General features: G+C 44.6%; 1 protein-coding gene across 3 annotated transcripts in view; it reads left to right on the top strand.

Moving 5' to 3' along the window:
• The window catches only part of SAFB (scaffold attachment factor B), a 35,513-nt gene that overhangs the window by 16,238 nt on the left and 783 nt on the right, over positions 1-18,492 (top strand). For 2 of the 3 annotated variants that reach the window (XM_081092223.1, XM_081092222.1), the window contains 14 exons: positions 2,601-2,628; positions 3,559-4,069; positions 4,494-4,543; positions 5,272-5,363; positions 7,528-7,677; positions 7,758-7,840; positions 8,186-8,325; positions 8,512-8,600; positions 10,770-10,876; positions 13,281-13,571; positions 14,941-15,078; positions 15,293-15,335; positions 17,729-17,847; positions 18,139-18,245. In XM_081092223.1, coding sequence (XP_080948349.1) covers positions 2,601-2,628; positions 3,559-4,069; positions 4,494-4,543; positions 5,272-5,363; positions 7,528-7,677; positions 7,758-7,840; positions 8,186-8,325; positions 8,512-8,600; positions 10,770-10,876; positions 13,281-13,571; positions 14,941-15,078; positions 15,293-15,335; positions 17,729-17,847; positions 18,139-18,245 — 1,948 coding nt within the window. The remainder of the gene's footprint in view (positions 1-2,600; positions 2,629-3,558; positions 4,070-4,493; positions 4,544-5,271; positions 5,364-7,527; positions 7,678-7,757; positions 7,841-8,185; positions 8,326-8,511; positions 8,601-10,769; positions 10,877-13,280; positions 13,572-14,940; positions 15,079-15,292; positions 15,336-17,728; positions 17,848-18,138; positions 18,246-18,492) is intronic. The other variant, XM_081092224.1, reaches the window with a different exon arrangement.

Below are 18,492 nucleotides of genomic sequence, written 5' to 3'. Positions count from 1 at the left end.
CCCCAACCAAGACCAGGGATCGAACATGTAACCCAGGTACATGCACTTCACTGGAAATTGAACGCTCAGCCCTTCCTTGCGCGGGCCAGGGCTTGCGTCTAATTTTTTTTTTTTAATATATTTTATTGATTTTTTACAGAGAGGGAGAGAGAGAGAGAGAGAGAGTCAGAAACATCAATGAGAAAGAAACATCGATCAGCCGCCTCCTGCACACCCACCACTGGAGATGTGCCCGCAACCAAGGTACATGCCCCTGACCAGAATCGAGCCTGGGACCCTTCAGTCCACAGGCCGACGCTCTATCCACTAAGCCAAACCGGTTAGGGCTTGCGTCTAATTTTTAATAGAAACTTTTTTGGTTTTGTTTGTTTGTTTTTAATATATTTTTATTGATTTCAGAGAGGAAGGGAGAGAAAGATGGAAACAACAGTGATGAGAGAGAATCATTGATCAGTTGCCTCCTGCATACCCACTACTGGGGATTGAGCCTGCGACCCAGGCGTATGCCCATGACCGGAATCAAACCCGTGACCTTCAGTTTGCAGGCCAACGCTCTATCCACTGAGCCAAGCCGGCTAGGGCTTTAATAGAAACTGTTCTAAGGAAATGAAAATACAATTAGCTTATTTCAGTCCTTGATTGTTTTTATTGTTTTGTTTTTTGTTTTTTTTTTATGTCAACTGTGCTGCTTAATTAGAACACCTTTCAGATAAGATCTCCATTTGCTCTGCCAGGCAGGGCAAGGTTGGTTGTCACTGGTTAAGTAGAACCCCAGACTCAAGAAGTATGCAAACCTCAAAAAATAAAACTTCGTGGAACCCAGCTCACTTTAGGGCTGATGTCTCTCCAACTGTGAAGAGATGCATTTTATTTATCCCTATGAAAAGAAAGGAAGAGCCAGGTCTGGTTGTTTCATTCAGTTTTTGTTCTAGGTCGAAGACTCCCAAGTTAAAATGGAAAGCATATAACCCTTTCCGGAGACAAATAGGAATATATTCATTTTCCCAAAGTGGCATATATTATGTTAAAAACAAATTGATTAATAGTTAAATGAAACTATGAATAAAGTGAACAATTTCCTAGGGCTTCCTAGAATGGCAGGTCTATTCCCAGGGGAAGATACAGACCATCCACAACCATTTATGGGGTATATGTGAAGTACCTGTGATGCGATGGTGTGGATACAGACATAAGTGAGAAGAAAGACTGGTCTCCATCCTCACAGGGCCTGTCCTCCATGCGTGGAGTACACACGTAAACAGAGCATTGGGAATTGGCCTGACTGGTACACAGCCTTTGCTCAGATCTGGGCTCTGTGTGCTGTGTTCTTGAGCATGTTTATCATTCACTCTGTGCCAGTCTCCTAATCTAAGAAGAAAGATAATAGTTCCAACCTGCTAGTACTGTCTAATGATTAATATATGTATGCATAAGGTGTTTAAATTTGCACCTGGAACCTACTCAGTGCTCATCAGTATTGACTGGAATTCTAGAATAATGTACCTTGTACAGAGGTAGGGAACAGGGATTACATATTGAGAGAAAGGCCCTTCATTAGTGGGGCAGCCTTTGAAGTCATTCAGGATGACCTTTCTATGAGCTGAGGACCTCTGACCTAAATGTAAGACTTGGCTGGGAGTGAGGTCAGGGTACAAGTGGGGCTGTTGGGGAGGGAGGTGGTGTGAGGGGCCATTGCTAAAGCCCTTAGGCCACAGAGGGACATGTGCTCACCATGGTGGCAAAAGTGCAGACAGATGGAGATGGGAATAGTAAACCAGAGGCTATTGTAGGTGAGGGATAACAATGGTCTAAATTGACAGGGCTTCCTGAGAAGGGTTGGAAGGATATTTGGGAATTGGGCCTGGCCCAGTGGGGACCTTGATTGTAGGAGATACATGTAATCCTGGAGAGCTCTCAGGTGACAAGGGGGTAGCTTTGGTACAACTGCGAAATAACAGTTTAATGACATGTGCCTGTATTCCCTCAGTCTTGTGAATATTCTAAACTAATGCTATATTAATTCATTAAAACCTGATTGTTTGCTATGTGTCAGGCATTCTGTTAGACACTAAAAGTAGAAAAATGAAAACACTGCTCTCCTTGCACTTGAGTTCTGCCTAGAGCAGTGGTTCTCAACCTTCCTAATGTGGTGACCCCCAACCATAAAATTATTTTCGTTGCTACTTCATAACTGTAATTTTGCTGCTGTTATGAATCGTAATGTAAATATCTGAAATGCTATATGTGTTTTCCGATGGTCTCAACCCACAGGTTGAGAACCGCTGGCCTAGAGGGACAGATAGGCATGTGATCATTTCATCACCATGAAAAGTGAAATGTTGCCAGGCACTGGGGAAACAGCAAAAAATGAAAACCAGATACCAGGTTCCTTGAGAGTAGTAGCCTGAAATGTGGGGTTTGGGCCCAGAGGAAGGAGCTGGAATCCCAGCGGTGTGGGCTCTTCCTTCACGAGCAAGTTCTCCCCCTGTTGCATTTGTGAGTGCTCTAGTCTGTGTTTTAAAAATTTGTCTTTTGTTATTGCTAGCTAGCACAAATCTCATGTTTTTATATTATTTTATTTATTTTTGTTTTTTTCGCAGGAAATTGAAGAGCCATCCTTGGAGCCAGGTACTGTTCAATGAAAAATTTATCAGCGGGGGTTTGGAATCATTCTAGTTTTCCACCTTCTCTAATTTGAATTCTTAAATTTTAAAAAGTTGCCATAATATAGTATACATTGTTCTAAAAGTTTACGATCCAGAACATACCAGGATCATAGAGATTGGAAACCCAGCCATATCACCAGATCTGTGAAAGTGGCTAATTTCTCATTTTGCAAAATATATTTATGAGACCTCATGCCTTTTTAAATATAAATGGCACTTAAATGCATGTAGAAAGAGTTTGCATGCCTCTCGAGCTAATACTGCTGTACCCCACAAAACAGATCTTGTGATATTGGACAGTACCTTAACTTTATGGTTTTTAATTCAGGCAGTGCAGGTAGAGGTAGGGAGATAAATTTTAAAACATTGAGACATAACTGGATTCCAGAAGAGGAAAGAGTTTCTTCATGAGAATTCCAAACAAATACTATTCACTTTCTGGACTTCAAATATCTCAGAGCACCGATGGAAGAGATTCTGATTGTCATGTTGGACTGTTCTGTTAAAAGAAATTCAAAGAAATTTGGAAATTGAGCTGTTCAGTGAATGGTCATACATTCAGTTAAGCAACTTGGACTTTGGAAGCTAAATTTGGAAGAGTCATATGTAAACGACGACAGAATGAAGACTGTCAAGAATCAGCCAGAAGGTTTTGGGGTTAAATCTCTGGGATGCTTTTCTCTTCCATGTAGCGTGGCAGCTTACTCTAGCAGTTGGTTGGAGTGCAGGTAGTGTAACCAGTGTAACATGTGTACCCGCGGGTTTTCCAATCTCTGTGTAGCTAGCAGTTCTCTTCGTGTTAGTGTGGCAGCCGTGCCAGTTCCACATTTGTGATTGCTTTATTTCCCTGGTAATTAAACCTTGTGCCATTCTATTCCTGTTAAATCCGTAGAAAATGAGAAAATACTCGACATTTTGGGGGAAACTTGTAAATCTGAGCCAGTAAAAGAAGAAGGTTCCGAGCTGGAGCAGCCATTTGCACAGGATACAAGTAGCGTGGGGCCAGACAGAAAGCTTGCGGAGGAAGAGGACCTTTTTGGCAGCGGCCACCCGGAGGAGGGTGATTTAGATTTGGCCAGCGAGTCAACAGCACAAGCTCAGTGGAGCGAGGCAGACACCCTGTTAGCGGTAGTGAAAAGGGAGCCCGTGGAGCAGACAGGCGGTGACGAGAGGATGGACTGTGAGCCTGTAGGGCTAGAGGAGCCAGTTGAGCAGAGTAGTAAAGCCTCAGAGCGCGCAGAAGCCTCTAGCGAGGAGGTCGCAGAAGCGCCCCAGGAAGCCTCAAGCCCAGACCCCAGAGATAGCAAAGAAGACGTGAAGAAGTTTGCTTTTGAAGCTTGTAATGAAGTCCCTCCGGCTCCTAAAGAGTCCTCAGCCAGTGAGGGCGCTGATCAGAAAATGAGGTTTGTTTTTTCTCAGTTTTAGACCAGACGCTATCTCCTTTTCATTGGTCGTTTAATGACACACATAAGCTGTTTTTTCTACAATTGGCCAGCCAGACTGATGAAACTGTAGTTTACCTCTAAAGAATGTTTTATTTCTCTTTGTTTATTTTAAACTGATTATATAATCTTTTTTCTTTTCTCAACCTATCATGGTTGTTTTCTTTAATTCTTCCTAATTATCTTTAGCCCAGCCGAATTAATTAACTCCTATGGGTGTGAAATCTTATGGTTAGGTCAGATTTCCAATACAAGTTTGTCGGGGTACCATTTTTTTCAGAACTAAATTTCGGGTAGGTATGCAACCTCAGCACATATTTTATCATTTTGAGTTGGTTTCCTCTCTGCTTCTTCCTCCTGGAGTGACATTCTTTTTTCTCTCTAGTTCTGTCGAAGATGACTCGGATACAAAACGGCTTTCCAAAGAGGACAAAGGTAGATCTCTATGGCAGTCTCTTGCAGTGTGTGTGGCCTCAGCACTACTGTGGTATATTAGTGCATTTCTCAGCCAGATGTGTCTGTGTGTCTTACATGGGGCCTTTTTCCACTCCTGCTCTTCACTCTGCATGTCCTGGGTAGTGGGGAGCAGGCCAGTTCTTCCGGGTTGATGTATTAATGTCATGCAGGCCCTTGCTTTCACGAGGGCACTTTGGAAATGGAAAAAAATAATCTGGTGTCAGATATCTTGGGGTTACCTGGTATTTCAGCTTTATCAGCACCTTACCTCTTTATTACAATTTTTTTCTTTAACTGAAATTTTACTGTCCAGATTCATTCTTAATCAGTGTTATAAAAAGAACCATAGCCTGACCGGTTTGGCTCAGTGGATAGAGCATCAGCCTGCAGACTGAAGGTTTCCAGGTTCGATTCCGGTCAAGGGCATGTACCTTGGTTGCAGGCACATCCGCAGTAGGGGGCGTGCAGGAGGCAGCTGATCGATGTTTCTCTCTCATCGAACAGCTCCTGGCTTGCTGTTGTAAGGGGCATTGCTGCCGGTCCTGTTGGACCTAATGTGTCACTCCAGTTGTGTAAGGACAGTGGGCTTTGGGGGCTGCTGGTATCTTGGACAAGTCGGGGGGGGGGACATACGTGGTTTCTATGACTAAGACTCAGGATACTGTATGAATTATATTCTTGACCAGAGTCTGTGTTTTTTTAAATAGGTCGTAGCAGTTGTAGAAATTTCTGGGTTAGTGGACTTTCTTCCACCACCAGAGCTACAGATTTGAAGAATCTTTTCAGCAAATATGGAAAGGTAAGACCAAGGGTTTTCTGGAGAAGGTGTCTTTAAGCCAAATTTACTATAGCCTTTCTATGCAGATTACTGTCCTCTCAGTGACCACTTTGACACTTTGCTGTTCTCTGAGCTCACAGCTCATGGCCTGTGCAGGATCACCTACTCCTCTGTGTGTGGAGGTGACAGATCTGTAGAAGCTCCCAGACCCCCTCTACTTTCTATTTCTTCTCCCTCATCCTCTGCCCCTAAGCTACCACTTTTTTAAGGCTTCAGGACTTAAACCCAAGAAGGGCTGCAGGGGCTGTAGCAAAGGGCAGGGCGGAGAGATGCTGTCAGCACTTCTGTGAGACAGTGGTAACTGCAGAACAGCACAATTGAGGCTGTACACATACAAGGCCTTTGCATCTTGACCAGTGACAGGTTCCAGCTCTGCCACTCACAGTTGTGTGGCCAGGTTCATGTCACTTCCCTTATGGGAACTTCTGTATCATCTGTACACCGGGGGACCTTCCATTGCTGCCTCCTGAAGATGGTATGTAGCTATAGCAGAGCTATGGGTGCCCTGCTTGTGGCCCTCATCCGTGGCCTGATTTTTTATTTTTTTTTTTAATCCTCGTCACAGGATTTTTTTTTTTTAATATATTTTTACTAATTTCAGAGAGGAAGGGAGAGTGAGAGATAGAAACATCAATGATAAAAGAATCATTTATCGGCTGCCTCCTGCATACCCCCTACAGGGGATCAAGCCCGCAACCCAAGCATGTGCCCTTGACTGGAATTGAACCAGGAGCCCTTCAGTCCACAGGCCCATGCTCTATCCACTGAGCCAAACCAGCTAGGGCCAAGGATAGTTTTTCCATTGATTTTCAGAGAGAGTGGAAAGGAGAGGGAGAGACAGAAAGAAATACTGATGTGAGGGAAACACATGTGTTGCCTCTTGCACACACCCTGACCAGGGCACCCATACCGTTTTTACCCACAGCTGGAGCATTTATGGCCACTTCCCCTCTGCACCCCCAGCCCCTCTTCCCTCCCTCGTCAGTTCTTGGTGATGGCAGTGATTGATAGACGCTCATGAACCAGCCTCTCCCCCCCCCCCCCCCCCCCCCAGGTTCCCACACAGCTCCTTGTTTGTTAGGGCACTTGTGTTGGCTTTCCTCCCTTTTTTCTCACCTTCTCCCTGTGCCTCCTGGACTCACCTCCCAAATAAATTACATCCAGGGCTCCTTGTCTCTTAGAGTCAGCTTTTGGGGCAAGCCAAAGTAAAACTTGGTGCAGGCCCTTGTTCACCTTAAGGCTTGAGCAAGTTATAAGAGATCAAACCAACAGTATTTACCTTGGTTATTGATGTCCAAGAGCTAACAAAGGGAAAATTAAACATGCCATGGTGATAGAAATAGCTAACGACTCCCTGGGCCTCAGTAATCCAGGTTGAGCCCTTTCCTCTTTCCTCTGTGACCCCTCAGAGGAGAAGGGTGCTCTCAACAGGGAAATGTCACTCTGAGGCCCATGGCTTCTTGGGAGCATTGTAGGTTTCATTGAACACAGAATTAGACCACTCTGAAACCTTCCTTTGGGGCTAAGATTCCTTGTGGAAAATAAGGATGAATACTGGCTCCTATGGGGCTTCTCCTGAACCTGGTGCCAGACATCAGCTTGCTGAAATGTTTGGAGGAATTACTCAGTATGTGAGGGTGTACCTTTAGTGCCTCAAACATCTTAATGAACTTGTTGTTATCTCTAGTGAGATGGATTCTGCCTTCCAGAGTGCTCGTTGCAAACTTGTTCTTATGTCGATAGCCATCTATATAGATATGTGTTTCTATTTGCTGCTCACATCTATGACTATATATTCAGAGTAATTTTTTTACAAGTTTGAGATAATGTTAAAGGAATATTTGCAGAACTCTGTCTTCATCTTGCTTTTGCCACACTGCCATCCTGGTTCCCTGGAGGAACAGCCATAAGTGGAGGAGGTCCTTGGAGTAGTTAACTGCAAGATGGTAACATTATCTTCCCCAGTCATCTGCCTCTTTTCAGGCACCTGGTGACAGGGTGTTCTCCTCCCTCATACCAGGGAGGAGGCCTGACTTGAAGTAGATCAGAGGAGAGCAGCATGAACCTTAATGACTGTGTGGGAGCGTTTCGTGTCCGAGACCTATTTCTGTGCTTTTCCTTTGAGGTGGTGGGTGCCAAGGTTGTGACAAATGCTCGGAGTCCTGGAGCTCGCTGCTACGGCTTTGTGACAATGTCCACAGCGGAAGAGGCCACAAAATGCATTAACCACCTGCACAAGACTGAGCTCCACGGGAAGATGATCTCAGTGGAAAAGGTAAAGGGCCGTTTTCTTCCAGGACTTTGACTATTTGAGGAAACAATAAGGTAATACTTCAATTTGCTTCTATTTTTCAGGCAAAAAATGAGCCTGCTGGAAAGAAAACGTCTGACAAAAGAGACGGTGAAGGGAAAAAAGAGAAGTCCAGCACCAGTGACAGGTATTACTCTTTTCTCTAAGGAAATTGTGGCCAAGACGATTCTTTTCTTTGTTTCACATCCTTCAAGTTCTCCACAGATAGGGAAGAGCACGAGGCCCCTGGCCCCGTTTGTTTTTCCCATTTGTTGTAAGGGGGTTCCTGCACCAGTCATTGTGCTGGATTTCCTTAATCCAGGGGCACTTGGGGAAAGCCGGATGGGCTCCTTGTTCTTTGTTGTCTTGTTGATGCCAGTTGAGGCATCCTCCTTCTTGGCACTTGGTGCTCATTGCAGGAACCTGATAGTGGCTGGTTTGTTTATCAGAATACCTGATCTAACACACTTCTTTGTTTTGGGGTCTTACCTAGATCAGCAAACCTTAAAAGGGAAGATAAAGCTGACAGAAAGGATGATGCTAAAAAGGGTGAAGATGGAAGTGGAGAAAAGAGTAAAGATCCAGATGATCAGAAACCTGGCCCTTCAGAGCGATCTCGAACCACAAAATCAGGTAGCTACCGCCTAATCGATATGTGAGAGCTCACTTTGAGTTCTGCTCCTGGCCGTTGTGGTTTGTTGGTTTGCTGTCATCAGTTGGCAACACAAACTAGATTTATTTTCCATAGAGTTCAGTATTTTTTTCTCATTTGGATGTTTCTTGTTTCTTACCTTAACACTGACACCTTTCTTCCTGTAGGTAGTCGAGGAACCGAGCGGACTGTAGTAATGGATAAATCTAAAGGTGTGCCTGTAATTAGTGTCAAAACATCGGGATCCAAAGAGAGAGTGAGTATTGATTTTCTAACTAGGGTATTTAGCAGTTGTTTTCATTTGACATTTCTTCCATTTACATTTCTAAGTGTGTTTTAGGGAATTACTGAGGTTAATTTGAGAAAGGTTGTCTACCTTTTCAAAATGTAGATACCTTGAACTAAAAAAAAAAAGAAAGAAAGCTTAAAAGCTTTTCTTCAGGAGCATTTGAGATCTTGCTTTCTGGCACATGCTGTCAGTTTGGCTCCAATAACTCTTTTTCCCCAATAAATTCTGAATAAATAAGTAAATGCTTTCCTTTATACTTAACTTGTTCTGATGTGAATTGTTGCTCTTTTTTTCTAAAGCTGATTTTAAGATTCAAACATGGGAGTGGTTGACCTTTTCCCTGAGCCAGTGTTTATCAGTCCATTTTCATTGCCTGCCCTGAAAGTTTCGGCAGTACTTCGTCGTGCATTCCTAATCTACATGTGACCCAGCCAACCTCCAGCCACCTTAGCTTCATCCTGTACTGTCTCCTTGCAGATGCTCTGCAGAACACAGAATCCACAAAGTACCTGTGTTGTTAGGTTCTTACCGCTTCAGTCTCCCTTCCATTAGGGTCACGGACAGTGTTGATATTCATACATTCAACTTTTGACAGCCTTATAACTTTGATAGATGTGGGTCTCCAAGATCATCCACATTTAGTGATTCACTAGAGCAGTGATAGTGAACCTTTTGAGCGTGCCAGCATTTTGAAAAACCCTAACTTAACTCTGGTGCCATGTCACATATAGAAATTTTTTTTATATTTGCAACCATAGTAAAACAAAGACATATTTTTGATATTTATTTTATTTATTTAAATTCCATTTAACAAAGAAAAATCAACCAAAAAAATGAGTTTGCGTGTCATAGGTTCGCCATCACTGCACTAGAGGGACTCGTGGACTGAGCATATACATGTACTTCCAGCTAAGATTGGCTACAATGATGCAGTGAGGATACACAGTGGATCATAGGAAAGACAGGCAGAGTTTGGGGGGAACCCTTTATGGGCTCCTTTGTATTCTCTCCCTCCCATGAAGCCTCACAGAGCAGTGAAAATGCAGCAACCCACGGGTGATGCTTCTGCCCACAGAAGCCCATTAGAGTCTCAGGCAAGATTTTTATTGGGGGCTGGCTACTTAGCATGTATCAAATTCCCAACTCCCAGAAGGAAAGCAGGTGTTCTGTGTAACTATAGTTTGCACAGTTCAGGCATAGTGAACCACCCATACCAGTTAACTGTCCACTGGGGACACTTTGAGCATCAAGATCCCAGATTCCACCCTCAGGCCAGTTGTGTTAGCCCCTGTGCTGCACAGATGACAAAGCATTCCAGCTATTGAGTAGTGTGCATCAGTTGCAAGTCAACATTTTTATTATGGAAATCTGTATGTGTTTTTGCAAATATTTTAATATATTATAGCCTTTATCCTTACTTTATTAAAAATGTTTAGGCCCGGCTGGCATGGCTCAGTGGTTGAGCGTCAACCTATGAACCAGGAGCTCATGGTTCGATTCCCGGTCAGGGCATGTGCTTGGGTTGCTGGCTCAATCCCCAGTGTGGCAATGTGGGGCATGCAGGTGGCGGGCGATCAATGATTCTCTTATTGATGTTTTTCTTTCTCCCTCTCCCTTCCTCTCTGAAATTAATAAAAATACATTTAAAAAAAATGTTTAGAAAATGGCAAGATAAAAGTGTGGATTCCAGGGCTAAGATAGGTAGAGCTCAAAAAGAATGCAGTTGGCACAAATAAGGAATCTTCCAACATACCAAAAGGGGCCTCAGTTGGAAACTCACCGCACATTAAATTATGAATGAAAACTACAAGATTAAGGAATTTATTGTGGATGCAAAAGACAAAGTATTAAAAATACTTCTTTGGTCTTTTGTTATTTATTAATTATTGTATTCCATACAAAAAACTAAACCTACTTTTGCATCACCTATATATTAGTATTAAATGGTGATGAAGATCTGTGATTTTGAATTATAAGCAAAATATGAAGTTCCTTAGGAGGGAATGAGTTGTTACTTAATTGTCTCATTAAACGTTAATCTTCATTTCTTATCTTCATGTTGGATGCTTGGACCTGGATATGATTGTTCCTGTTGTCATTTCTACCTTAACTTCTTAATGTTCCTTGATGAACCAGGTTTCTAAGAGCCAGGATCGCAAATCAGCCAGCAGAGAGAAGCGGTCTGTTGTGTCCTTTGATAGAGTCAAAGAGCCTCGGAAATCAAGAGACTCCGAGTCCCGCAGGTGAGTCAGGTTCTAGAAATGTTCACTGGTTGGTTGCTGCCCTGAACTGGTTATAACTGTGTTCAAGGCTGTTTCAAAACCCCCTGTGGGTAGAGAACTTCTTTAAACCTCTTTTCCCCTTTGGTTTTCAGTTGCCGTGCTGTGACTATCAACTTACGGCTTTTTCAAATTATTTTTCATGTAAATAGGCTCATCTCTTCCTGAAGATTATGGAAGGGACCAGTGGCAGGATATGGAATGCTTCTCGGTGCAGTCATGCTAGTTAACACCAATTTGCTCTGGAAGCTATGAAAATGGAAAAATGGTGGGACAGATATTGAGTGAGCTGAGATGTCCTCATCCTTAAATAAGCCAAGAAAAAAATATTTTTATAATTTTTTAAAAACTAAACACAAATAGTATTGACCACATTGAGTGACAGTTAATTTTCCTTATCAAGAAAGAACTTTTAAGCTGTAGTTTAAAAAATAATTGTTAGTTAAAAAAAAGTCTAGGAAAGTAAGAGAGAGGAAAGGGAACAGGGTGTACTGTTTTGTTTTAATGTCCCACAAAGAACTTTATGCCTAAGAGGGAAAGGCATTGGGCAAAGGAAATTTTCCTTTTCATGATGTAATTGGCAAATAAGTAGAACCAAACCATATACATGTGGAAATTAACCTGATAAAAATGACATTTCCCACTAGTGATGGACTCTCCCAAAAATGACTTCAGGTCATTTGTTTTTTGGATAGTCCCTTTGGGTCTCCCAGCTCACCAACATCCTTGACTAAATAGTTAAAATGAACTGATGACTGAACACAAGCATAAAAATAAATTAATTCATATAATATGAAAGTAAATATATTTGTGAATTTTAGCTTTAGAAGGCCTGAAAACTCATGAGGTAGAAGTAGACTAAATCATAACTTTAACCTTTCTATAATGAAAGACGGAAGAGAAAGTCAAAAGACATATGACAGGTGGGAATAAAGGTCATTTGAAATGTAGTAAGGAAAAAAATAACCTGGTAGTAAAATGGATCAAAGACTATATACAAGTGCCCATGAAACCTATAGAAAGTGGTTCAGCCTCACTGGGGATCAGGGAAATTGAGATGAAAACAGCAGTGAGACCAGCTTTTTATTCACCAGTTTAATTTGATCCACCGTTTGAATTATAGTATGGGAGACAGGTATTGGTAGAGGTGGGAGTGGACATGGCAGACAGCCTAGGGAGACGTTCTGCATAGGCACACTTCGGAATCCTGATGTCTGGGCACAGTAATGCCACCTCTTCACAGCTCCCTGGAGGAACTTATGCACAGGAAAATGGGGATATGGTGTCCCTTTTTGTGAGGTTGGGAACAACCATGAGGTCTGCCTCTGGTTGCTGGTTATGTAAACCTGCCTACTCCAAGGGCTTCTTCCTGAAATCTATAGAGATGGAGATATGGGAGGATTCTGATGTGTTACGTGAACCAGGGAAGCTGCCATTTTGTCCAAAATGCAGACACAAAACATATGTGTCACTAAATGCATAGCAAAAGATGGAAATGAGACAGGCTCGCAGGTATACAGAGACTGGAGGAAACGTGCTACAGTATGATCAGTATCACCACCAGAAGAAAGGCTGTCCAGCATGGGGCGGGGGCCCTGCATGGCCTCATTGGCACTTCAACACTCAGCTGTTACAGGCCCTTGCTGGTTAAACTCACCTGAATTTATATAACAGCATCTAATGATTTGATTCTACTGCACTAGCTTGGTTTCACAGTGACTAATTGAAGTTCATGATTTAGAGAGCAAAGGTTCTAAATCAGACTTAGCTATGAGGAAATACGTTCTGGTTGTTGTTGTTTTTTAAATATTTTTATTGATTTCAGAGAGAGGAAGGGAGAAGAGAGAGAAATATCAATGATGAGAGAGAATCATTGATCGGCTGCCTCCGGCATGCCCCCTACTGGGGATTGAGCCTGCAACCCAGGCATGTGCCCTTTACTGGAATCAAACCTGGGACCCTTCACTCTGCAGGCCAACGCTCTATCCATTGAGCCAAACCAGCTAGGGCTGTTCTTATTTTTAATGGGTAATTTTACAGAATCAGATGTTGAACTCCAGAAAGATCTTAGTTTATATTACAGACCCCATACATACCCCTTTGCTTGTGCAACCTGGCTGGTCTTGGATTCATCCGGAAGCAGAGCGAATGCTTTAGTTTCCGGGCTCTTGTTGCTTTTTTGGATGCAGTGGGCTTCCTCCTTGTTCTTCCTGCTAGAGCAGCAATCCTGCAGGTCTAGACCCAGCCCTGCAAGCTGCATTTCTGCAGTGCTCCATGGTTGCTCTGCATTCATAAAGCTCACCCCACTGGGTGGTGCCACCAGCACTGCGGCCTTTGGTCCCCTGCAGCTGTTGCTCTCTGCCCACAGGTTGCGTGAGCGCAGTGAGCGGGAGCAGCGCATGCAGGCACTGTGGGAGCAGGAGGAGCGGGAGCAGCTGGAGTATGCCCGGGAGAGGCTGGCCTTCCATCGGCACCGCCTGGAGCGCGAGCGCATGGAGCGGGAGCGGCTAGAGCGCGAGCGCATGCACGTGGAGCACGAGCGCAGGAAGGAGCAAGAGCGCATTCACCGAGAGCGGGAGGAGCTGTGGCGTCAGCAGGAGCTGCGCTATGAGCAGGAACGGCGGCCCGCTGTGCGGAGGCCCTATGACGTGGATGGCCGGTAAGCGAGCTGCTCCCACCAGCTGCCCTCGGGTGGCCTGTGACATTAAGGATTGTGTTATGGTCCCCAAAGCCATGTTCACTTGGGATTCTTATTTAAAAGGAAGCACTTGCTACACTTCAGTTCAATGTCCTGTACTTGGTCAGGGAATTTGCAATGGTCTGAGGTCCAGTGAGGAAATAGTTGGGCAAAATTGTGCTGATGAAGTCACTATCTTCCAGTCCCAGAACAGATTCTGAGGAGGGAGGAGGAAGTTCAGGTACCCAGAGCAGCTGGGCAGGCAGGCAGACCAAAGAGCACCTGCTCTGGGCCTCTTCCAGGCTTTGTAATCATTGCAGTAATTTGTTTTTGCTTATTCAAATAATAAAACTTATAAAAAATATTGATGTGTTATGTGAGATGAAAGTGCTAACCACGAGTGAAAAAGAGAACTAAATTTGAACTCTGCTGTGAGGACTCTGGGTGATAATCCCAGCAGTGATCCTTTCTGAGTGTTTCCAAATGCATTTATCTTTTTTCTACCTCATGAGCTAAAAGAGGTCTCTGTATAACATACAACATGACTTCTATAAGAGGTCTTTAGACTCCTTTAGGACTTTTTAATGCCTTTGTGCAGAATACTGATGCTGGGAGTCTGTTCTACGCAAATGTTTTCAAACATCACTTCACGTACTTCTAAAAGTCCTCCCCACTGGATGTCTTTAATGGATCAAGTCAGTGTCATGGTAAAAGACACAGAAGTACACTATAGAGCCCCGATAACACCTCTTGCTTGCTGTCTTGATAGATTAAGGCCAACCCTCATGGTGGCCATTCTGCAGATGAGTATGTGTGATCACCTCTTACAGGCAAACCAAAGCTTTTCTACCTAGGGGAAGCAGATGTGTTGAACAAAATAGAACAGTCATTCAGTCAGATTTTTTGTTTGATTGTTAATCCTCATCTGAGGATATTTTTTCCATTGATTTTTAGAGTGGAATGGAGGGAAGGTGGGTACGGGGGGGAAACAGAGAGAGAAAGAGACATCTATGTGAGAGAGACACATCGATTGGTTGCCGCCTACACACACCCCAACAGAAGTCGGGGATCAAACCTATAACCCAGATACATGCCTTGACCAGGTATCGAACCTGTGACCCCGTTCAGTGCGCAGGCCAACGTTCTAACCACTGAACAACCAGCCAGGGCTTTCAGTCAGATCTTATGTCACCCCTCCAGTCTCTCTCAGCTTGTACAGCAAAGAATACTCTGTTGATCAAGTTAAGTGGTGGGATCAGGGGTAGTCTCGGGGGTAAGTTCACCAGTTCCCACAAGATGGTCTGTTTGGAGGGGGGAAATGCACTCAGCCCTTTCTTACTTCCCATTCCAGGCGAGACGATGCCTATTGGCCAGAAGCCAAGAGAGCTGCCCTGGATGAGCGTTACCATTCTGACTTCAGCCGCCACGACCGCTTCCATGACTTTGACCACAGAGACCGGGGCCGCTACCCTGACCACTCAGTAGACAGGTTAGCTGGGCCCTCATCATCCTGCCTACTTAATGCAGATGACATTTGTCCTGGGTCATTCTTACCAGCAAGGAAGTGAGGTTGGCCCTTTTAGGTTCCGTGAATCCATTTGAACAGTGTGTGTGTGGAATACTGGATTCAATTTAGGAGATGTTTTCTATTTGGTGGTCTAACCAATATCTCCTTATGGTTTCTTTTCAATTATCTCTTTCAGGAGAGAAGGTTCAAGGTCAATGATGGGAGAAAGAGAAGGACAGGTAAATCAGAAGCTATGCTTGTAGGCAAAGTTTTCCCATTGAGTTCTCTTTTGTTCTTCTGCCAGCCTTCCCTCATCCCCCCTTTTGCATTAGTGCAAGAATGAGTAAAGGAGAAGGGCAGCCCTTCACTGTTTGTGGGATGACAATTTGAATTGTGCTTCGTCTTGTTTGGAAATCTCAGCAGGTTTTCTGAAGCCCTTTTTGGATTTGACCTGAAGTTCTACACGCTTAGTAACTAAATGCACTGGTAGTAAAATGCTAGAAAGCCTTGGGTGAGTCTGAAAGGCTCTGTAGGAATGTACCTTGTGACCCACACAGCTGACAGATGCCATACTTCTTTATTGTGGAGTCCATGTGTACCTGTGGTCATGGTCAGCCTTCCCTGCTGAGCCTCAGATAGCATCTCAGTCTCTGGTCCACACTCATTCTCTTTGCAGAATTAACACCTTAGGAAATAAGCTTAGTTTTCTACTTATTTTCCTATCTTACATGTGGATTGAGAAATTTCCCAAGGAGCCCCAACTCTTGAGTGGTTTACATGGAAAATCAAAGGGATTGAGTGAAGGTTGTGGTCAGGGTGGTGTTCAGCAGAATTGGTGTCCTATGAGTCCGTCCTTTCCCTGACTCCAGCATCTTTCCTGGCCTGTTCCATCATTTCCTAAGAACGTGGCTGGGGATGGCTTGGTTCCTTGGTATATCGAGGGGTTCCTCTGCCACCTCAGGAGTAATTCTGTGATCCTCGCCTGAGTCTTGTTTTCTCTACTCTTGGAGATAAATCTTACATGCAGCCAAATCTAGACCCAGTCTTACGGTTTTTCTTTGGTGGAAAAGTTGAACACAGTGGTTAAACTGTTAAGGCTCTAGAATCAGAACCAGGGTCATGCCTGGTGCCACCACTTTTGCCGAGCCTAATTCTCGAGCTGTGAAATGAGGTTATTCTACCACATAGGTAGTTGAATAAATGAGACCACATGTGCACAGAAAGTGTTTGCATAGTCCCTCACACATAGCTGTTATTGCTAGCGGGTTTTCATCTGACATCAGACAATGCAAAACTGAAAGGGTTTGTTGTTTTTAGGGCTGCCCCAAATGGCAGATGATGACATATGACATCAGAAAGGGGAAAGAGCACAGACCCTCGGGGCTTTGTTGAACTGTTAGATGGACTAGTTAGTTGGACAAAAGAATGTTGGTTAAACTTTAAAATGCCAGGAAGAGGTGGAAATGGGCTTTAAAGAACCAGGTCTTGCTAAGTTGAACATTCCTGCTTCCCTGTATTAAATGCTCCTCTGTCCACTTACGTGTCTTTAAATAGAAGGCTACATGTAAAAATTAATTCTTTCTTAAATCTTGTTCTTTGTCCACAATCAGATGAAGCTCTGTAAATCATGAGCTATAATTTCTTTTGTAGAAGTGTTATTTCAGGGGTCCATTTTAAACAGCTCTTCTTTAATTTGACAGCACTTTGGTCTTTTATTTCGCCCCTTGAAGGGACAATGCTCTATTTTGTCCACCTAGTAAAATTAACCCCCTTATCTTCTCTTGTGGAGGTGTCCGTGCACATTTAGGGGTAAGAGACCAGGTGGCAGTTAGGGCTCCATGTAAGTGCATGGCCTTGGAGGGCTCCCAGCTTAAGGGGTAGGTGAGCATGGCTGTGGGCAGTGACTGGACTGCTGGAGCAAGCATCTGAGGGGCTTCATGACCAGGGCTCTCTTCTAGTTCCCTCTCATGTCAAATGTGATCCTGGGGCAAAAGCTCCCAAAGTCACTAGTTGGGTTTGTGGAACAGCAAGTCAAGGAGGGAAAGCCACCTCCCCTGGTCCCTAAAAGTCATCCATGGGTGTTCCTCTAGCAGACAGGGGCTTCTTCTCTCATCCCTCCTTCATGGAGCAGGAAAAATGGGGCCAGGCACTACTGGGGCTGCGCCAGCCCAGCGCTTGATGGTGCACAGCCAGTGGCAAATCAGGGACATGATGCCAGTCCCAGTAGTGAGTTGTGTTAAAGGATCCCTCGTGGCCCTTCCACGCTGTGGTTCTCTGGGGTGTTGATTATATTGTTAGCACAGGGGCTCATTCTTGGCACGGAGCAGTTGCTAGGTCCCCTCGGTCCCTCAGTCCTTCAATTCTCTGCCTTCTGATTAGGGTGAGTCTCAGCCCTTTCCTTGACTCTTGAGCACCTGTTTGTCACCAGGCCATGAGCAGACTTCAGGGATGCAGCTGTGTCTTGTGAGATGCATGGCATGTGTGGCATAAGGCAGTGTGCAGAGTGCCTGGCAACATTGACTCTGGTGTGCAAGTGCTTCTGAGTAGCTGTCTTTATTACCTTGTTGCCCCAAAGGCCTTGGGATGCAGGGATAATACTAAAGCCTTTTCATTTTGGCTCTTTAACATTCAGCATTATCCTGAACGCCACGGAGGACCAGAGCGCCATGGACGGGACTCCCGTGACAGGTGGGGTGGATATGGCTCTGACAAGAGGATGAGCGAGGGCCGGGGACTGCCTCCTCCACCCAGGTTTGTGTCTCACACTCCACAGTTCCCTTGTGGGCCTCACATATAGCTGACAGGCTGAGGACCCACCATCTTGGGGGATGTGATGAGCACTGGCTCTGTGGCTCAGGCCACCTTGGAGCTCTTCGAGTAGCATGGGGCCAGAGCCAGTCCTGTTTCCCTCAGTCCCCACTGCCTGAAGGGATGGGGGGCTGGGAACACAGAATGCTAACCCCGAGCTCCAGAGCCCACTGCTGTTGCTGTTCTGAGTGGCAGAGATGTGGGCAATCCAAATCAGAGATGTCTCTTTCCAAGGGACAGACGTGACTGGGGGGACCATGGCCGAAGAATTGAGGATGACCGTGCATGGCAGGGCGCTACTGATGGAGGCATGATAGACAGGGACCACAAGAGGTGGCAAGGTAAGAACTGGCTCTCAGGGACACATCTGTCGGAAGAGAAGCATCTAGAAAGCTTAAGCAACACCTGCTCTTCACTAATCATTGCTAATCCACCTCCTCTGAGAGCAGGAGTGCTTTCTCTGTTCTCCCTACCCTGGGCTTGGTAGAGGAGAAGCCCCTTAATGACTGGGTGGAGGTGGGATGGGGAGTGAGGGTTGGCACAGAAGAGTGATGTGGGTGTTGGTAACTTAGTGAGGACAGCCCTGTG

This window comes from Myotis nattereri, assembly GCF_964212035.1.
Source record: "Myotis nattereri genome assembly, chromosome: 5".
In the NCBI taxonomy this organism is placed as follows: Eukaryota; Metazoa; Chordata; class Mammalia; order Chiroptera; family Vespertilionidae; genus Myotis; species Myotis nattereri.
Note: the sequence above shows the minus strand (reverse complement) of the source record. Positions and strands in the feature narration are given on the sequence as shown.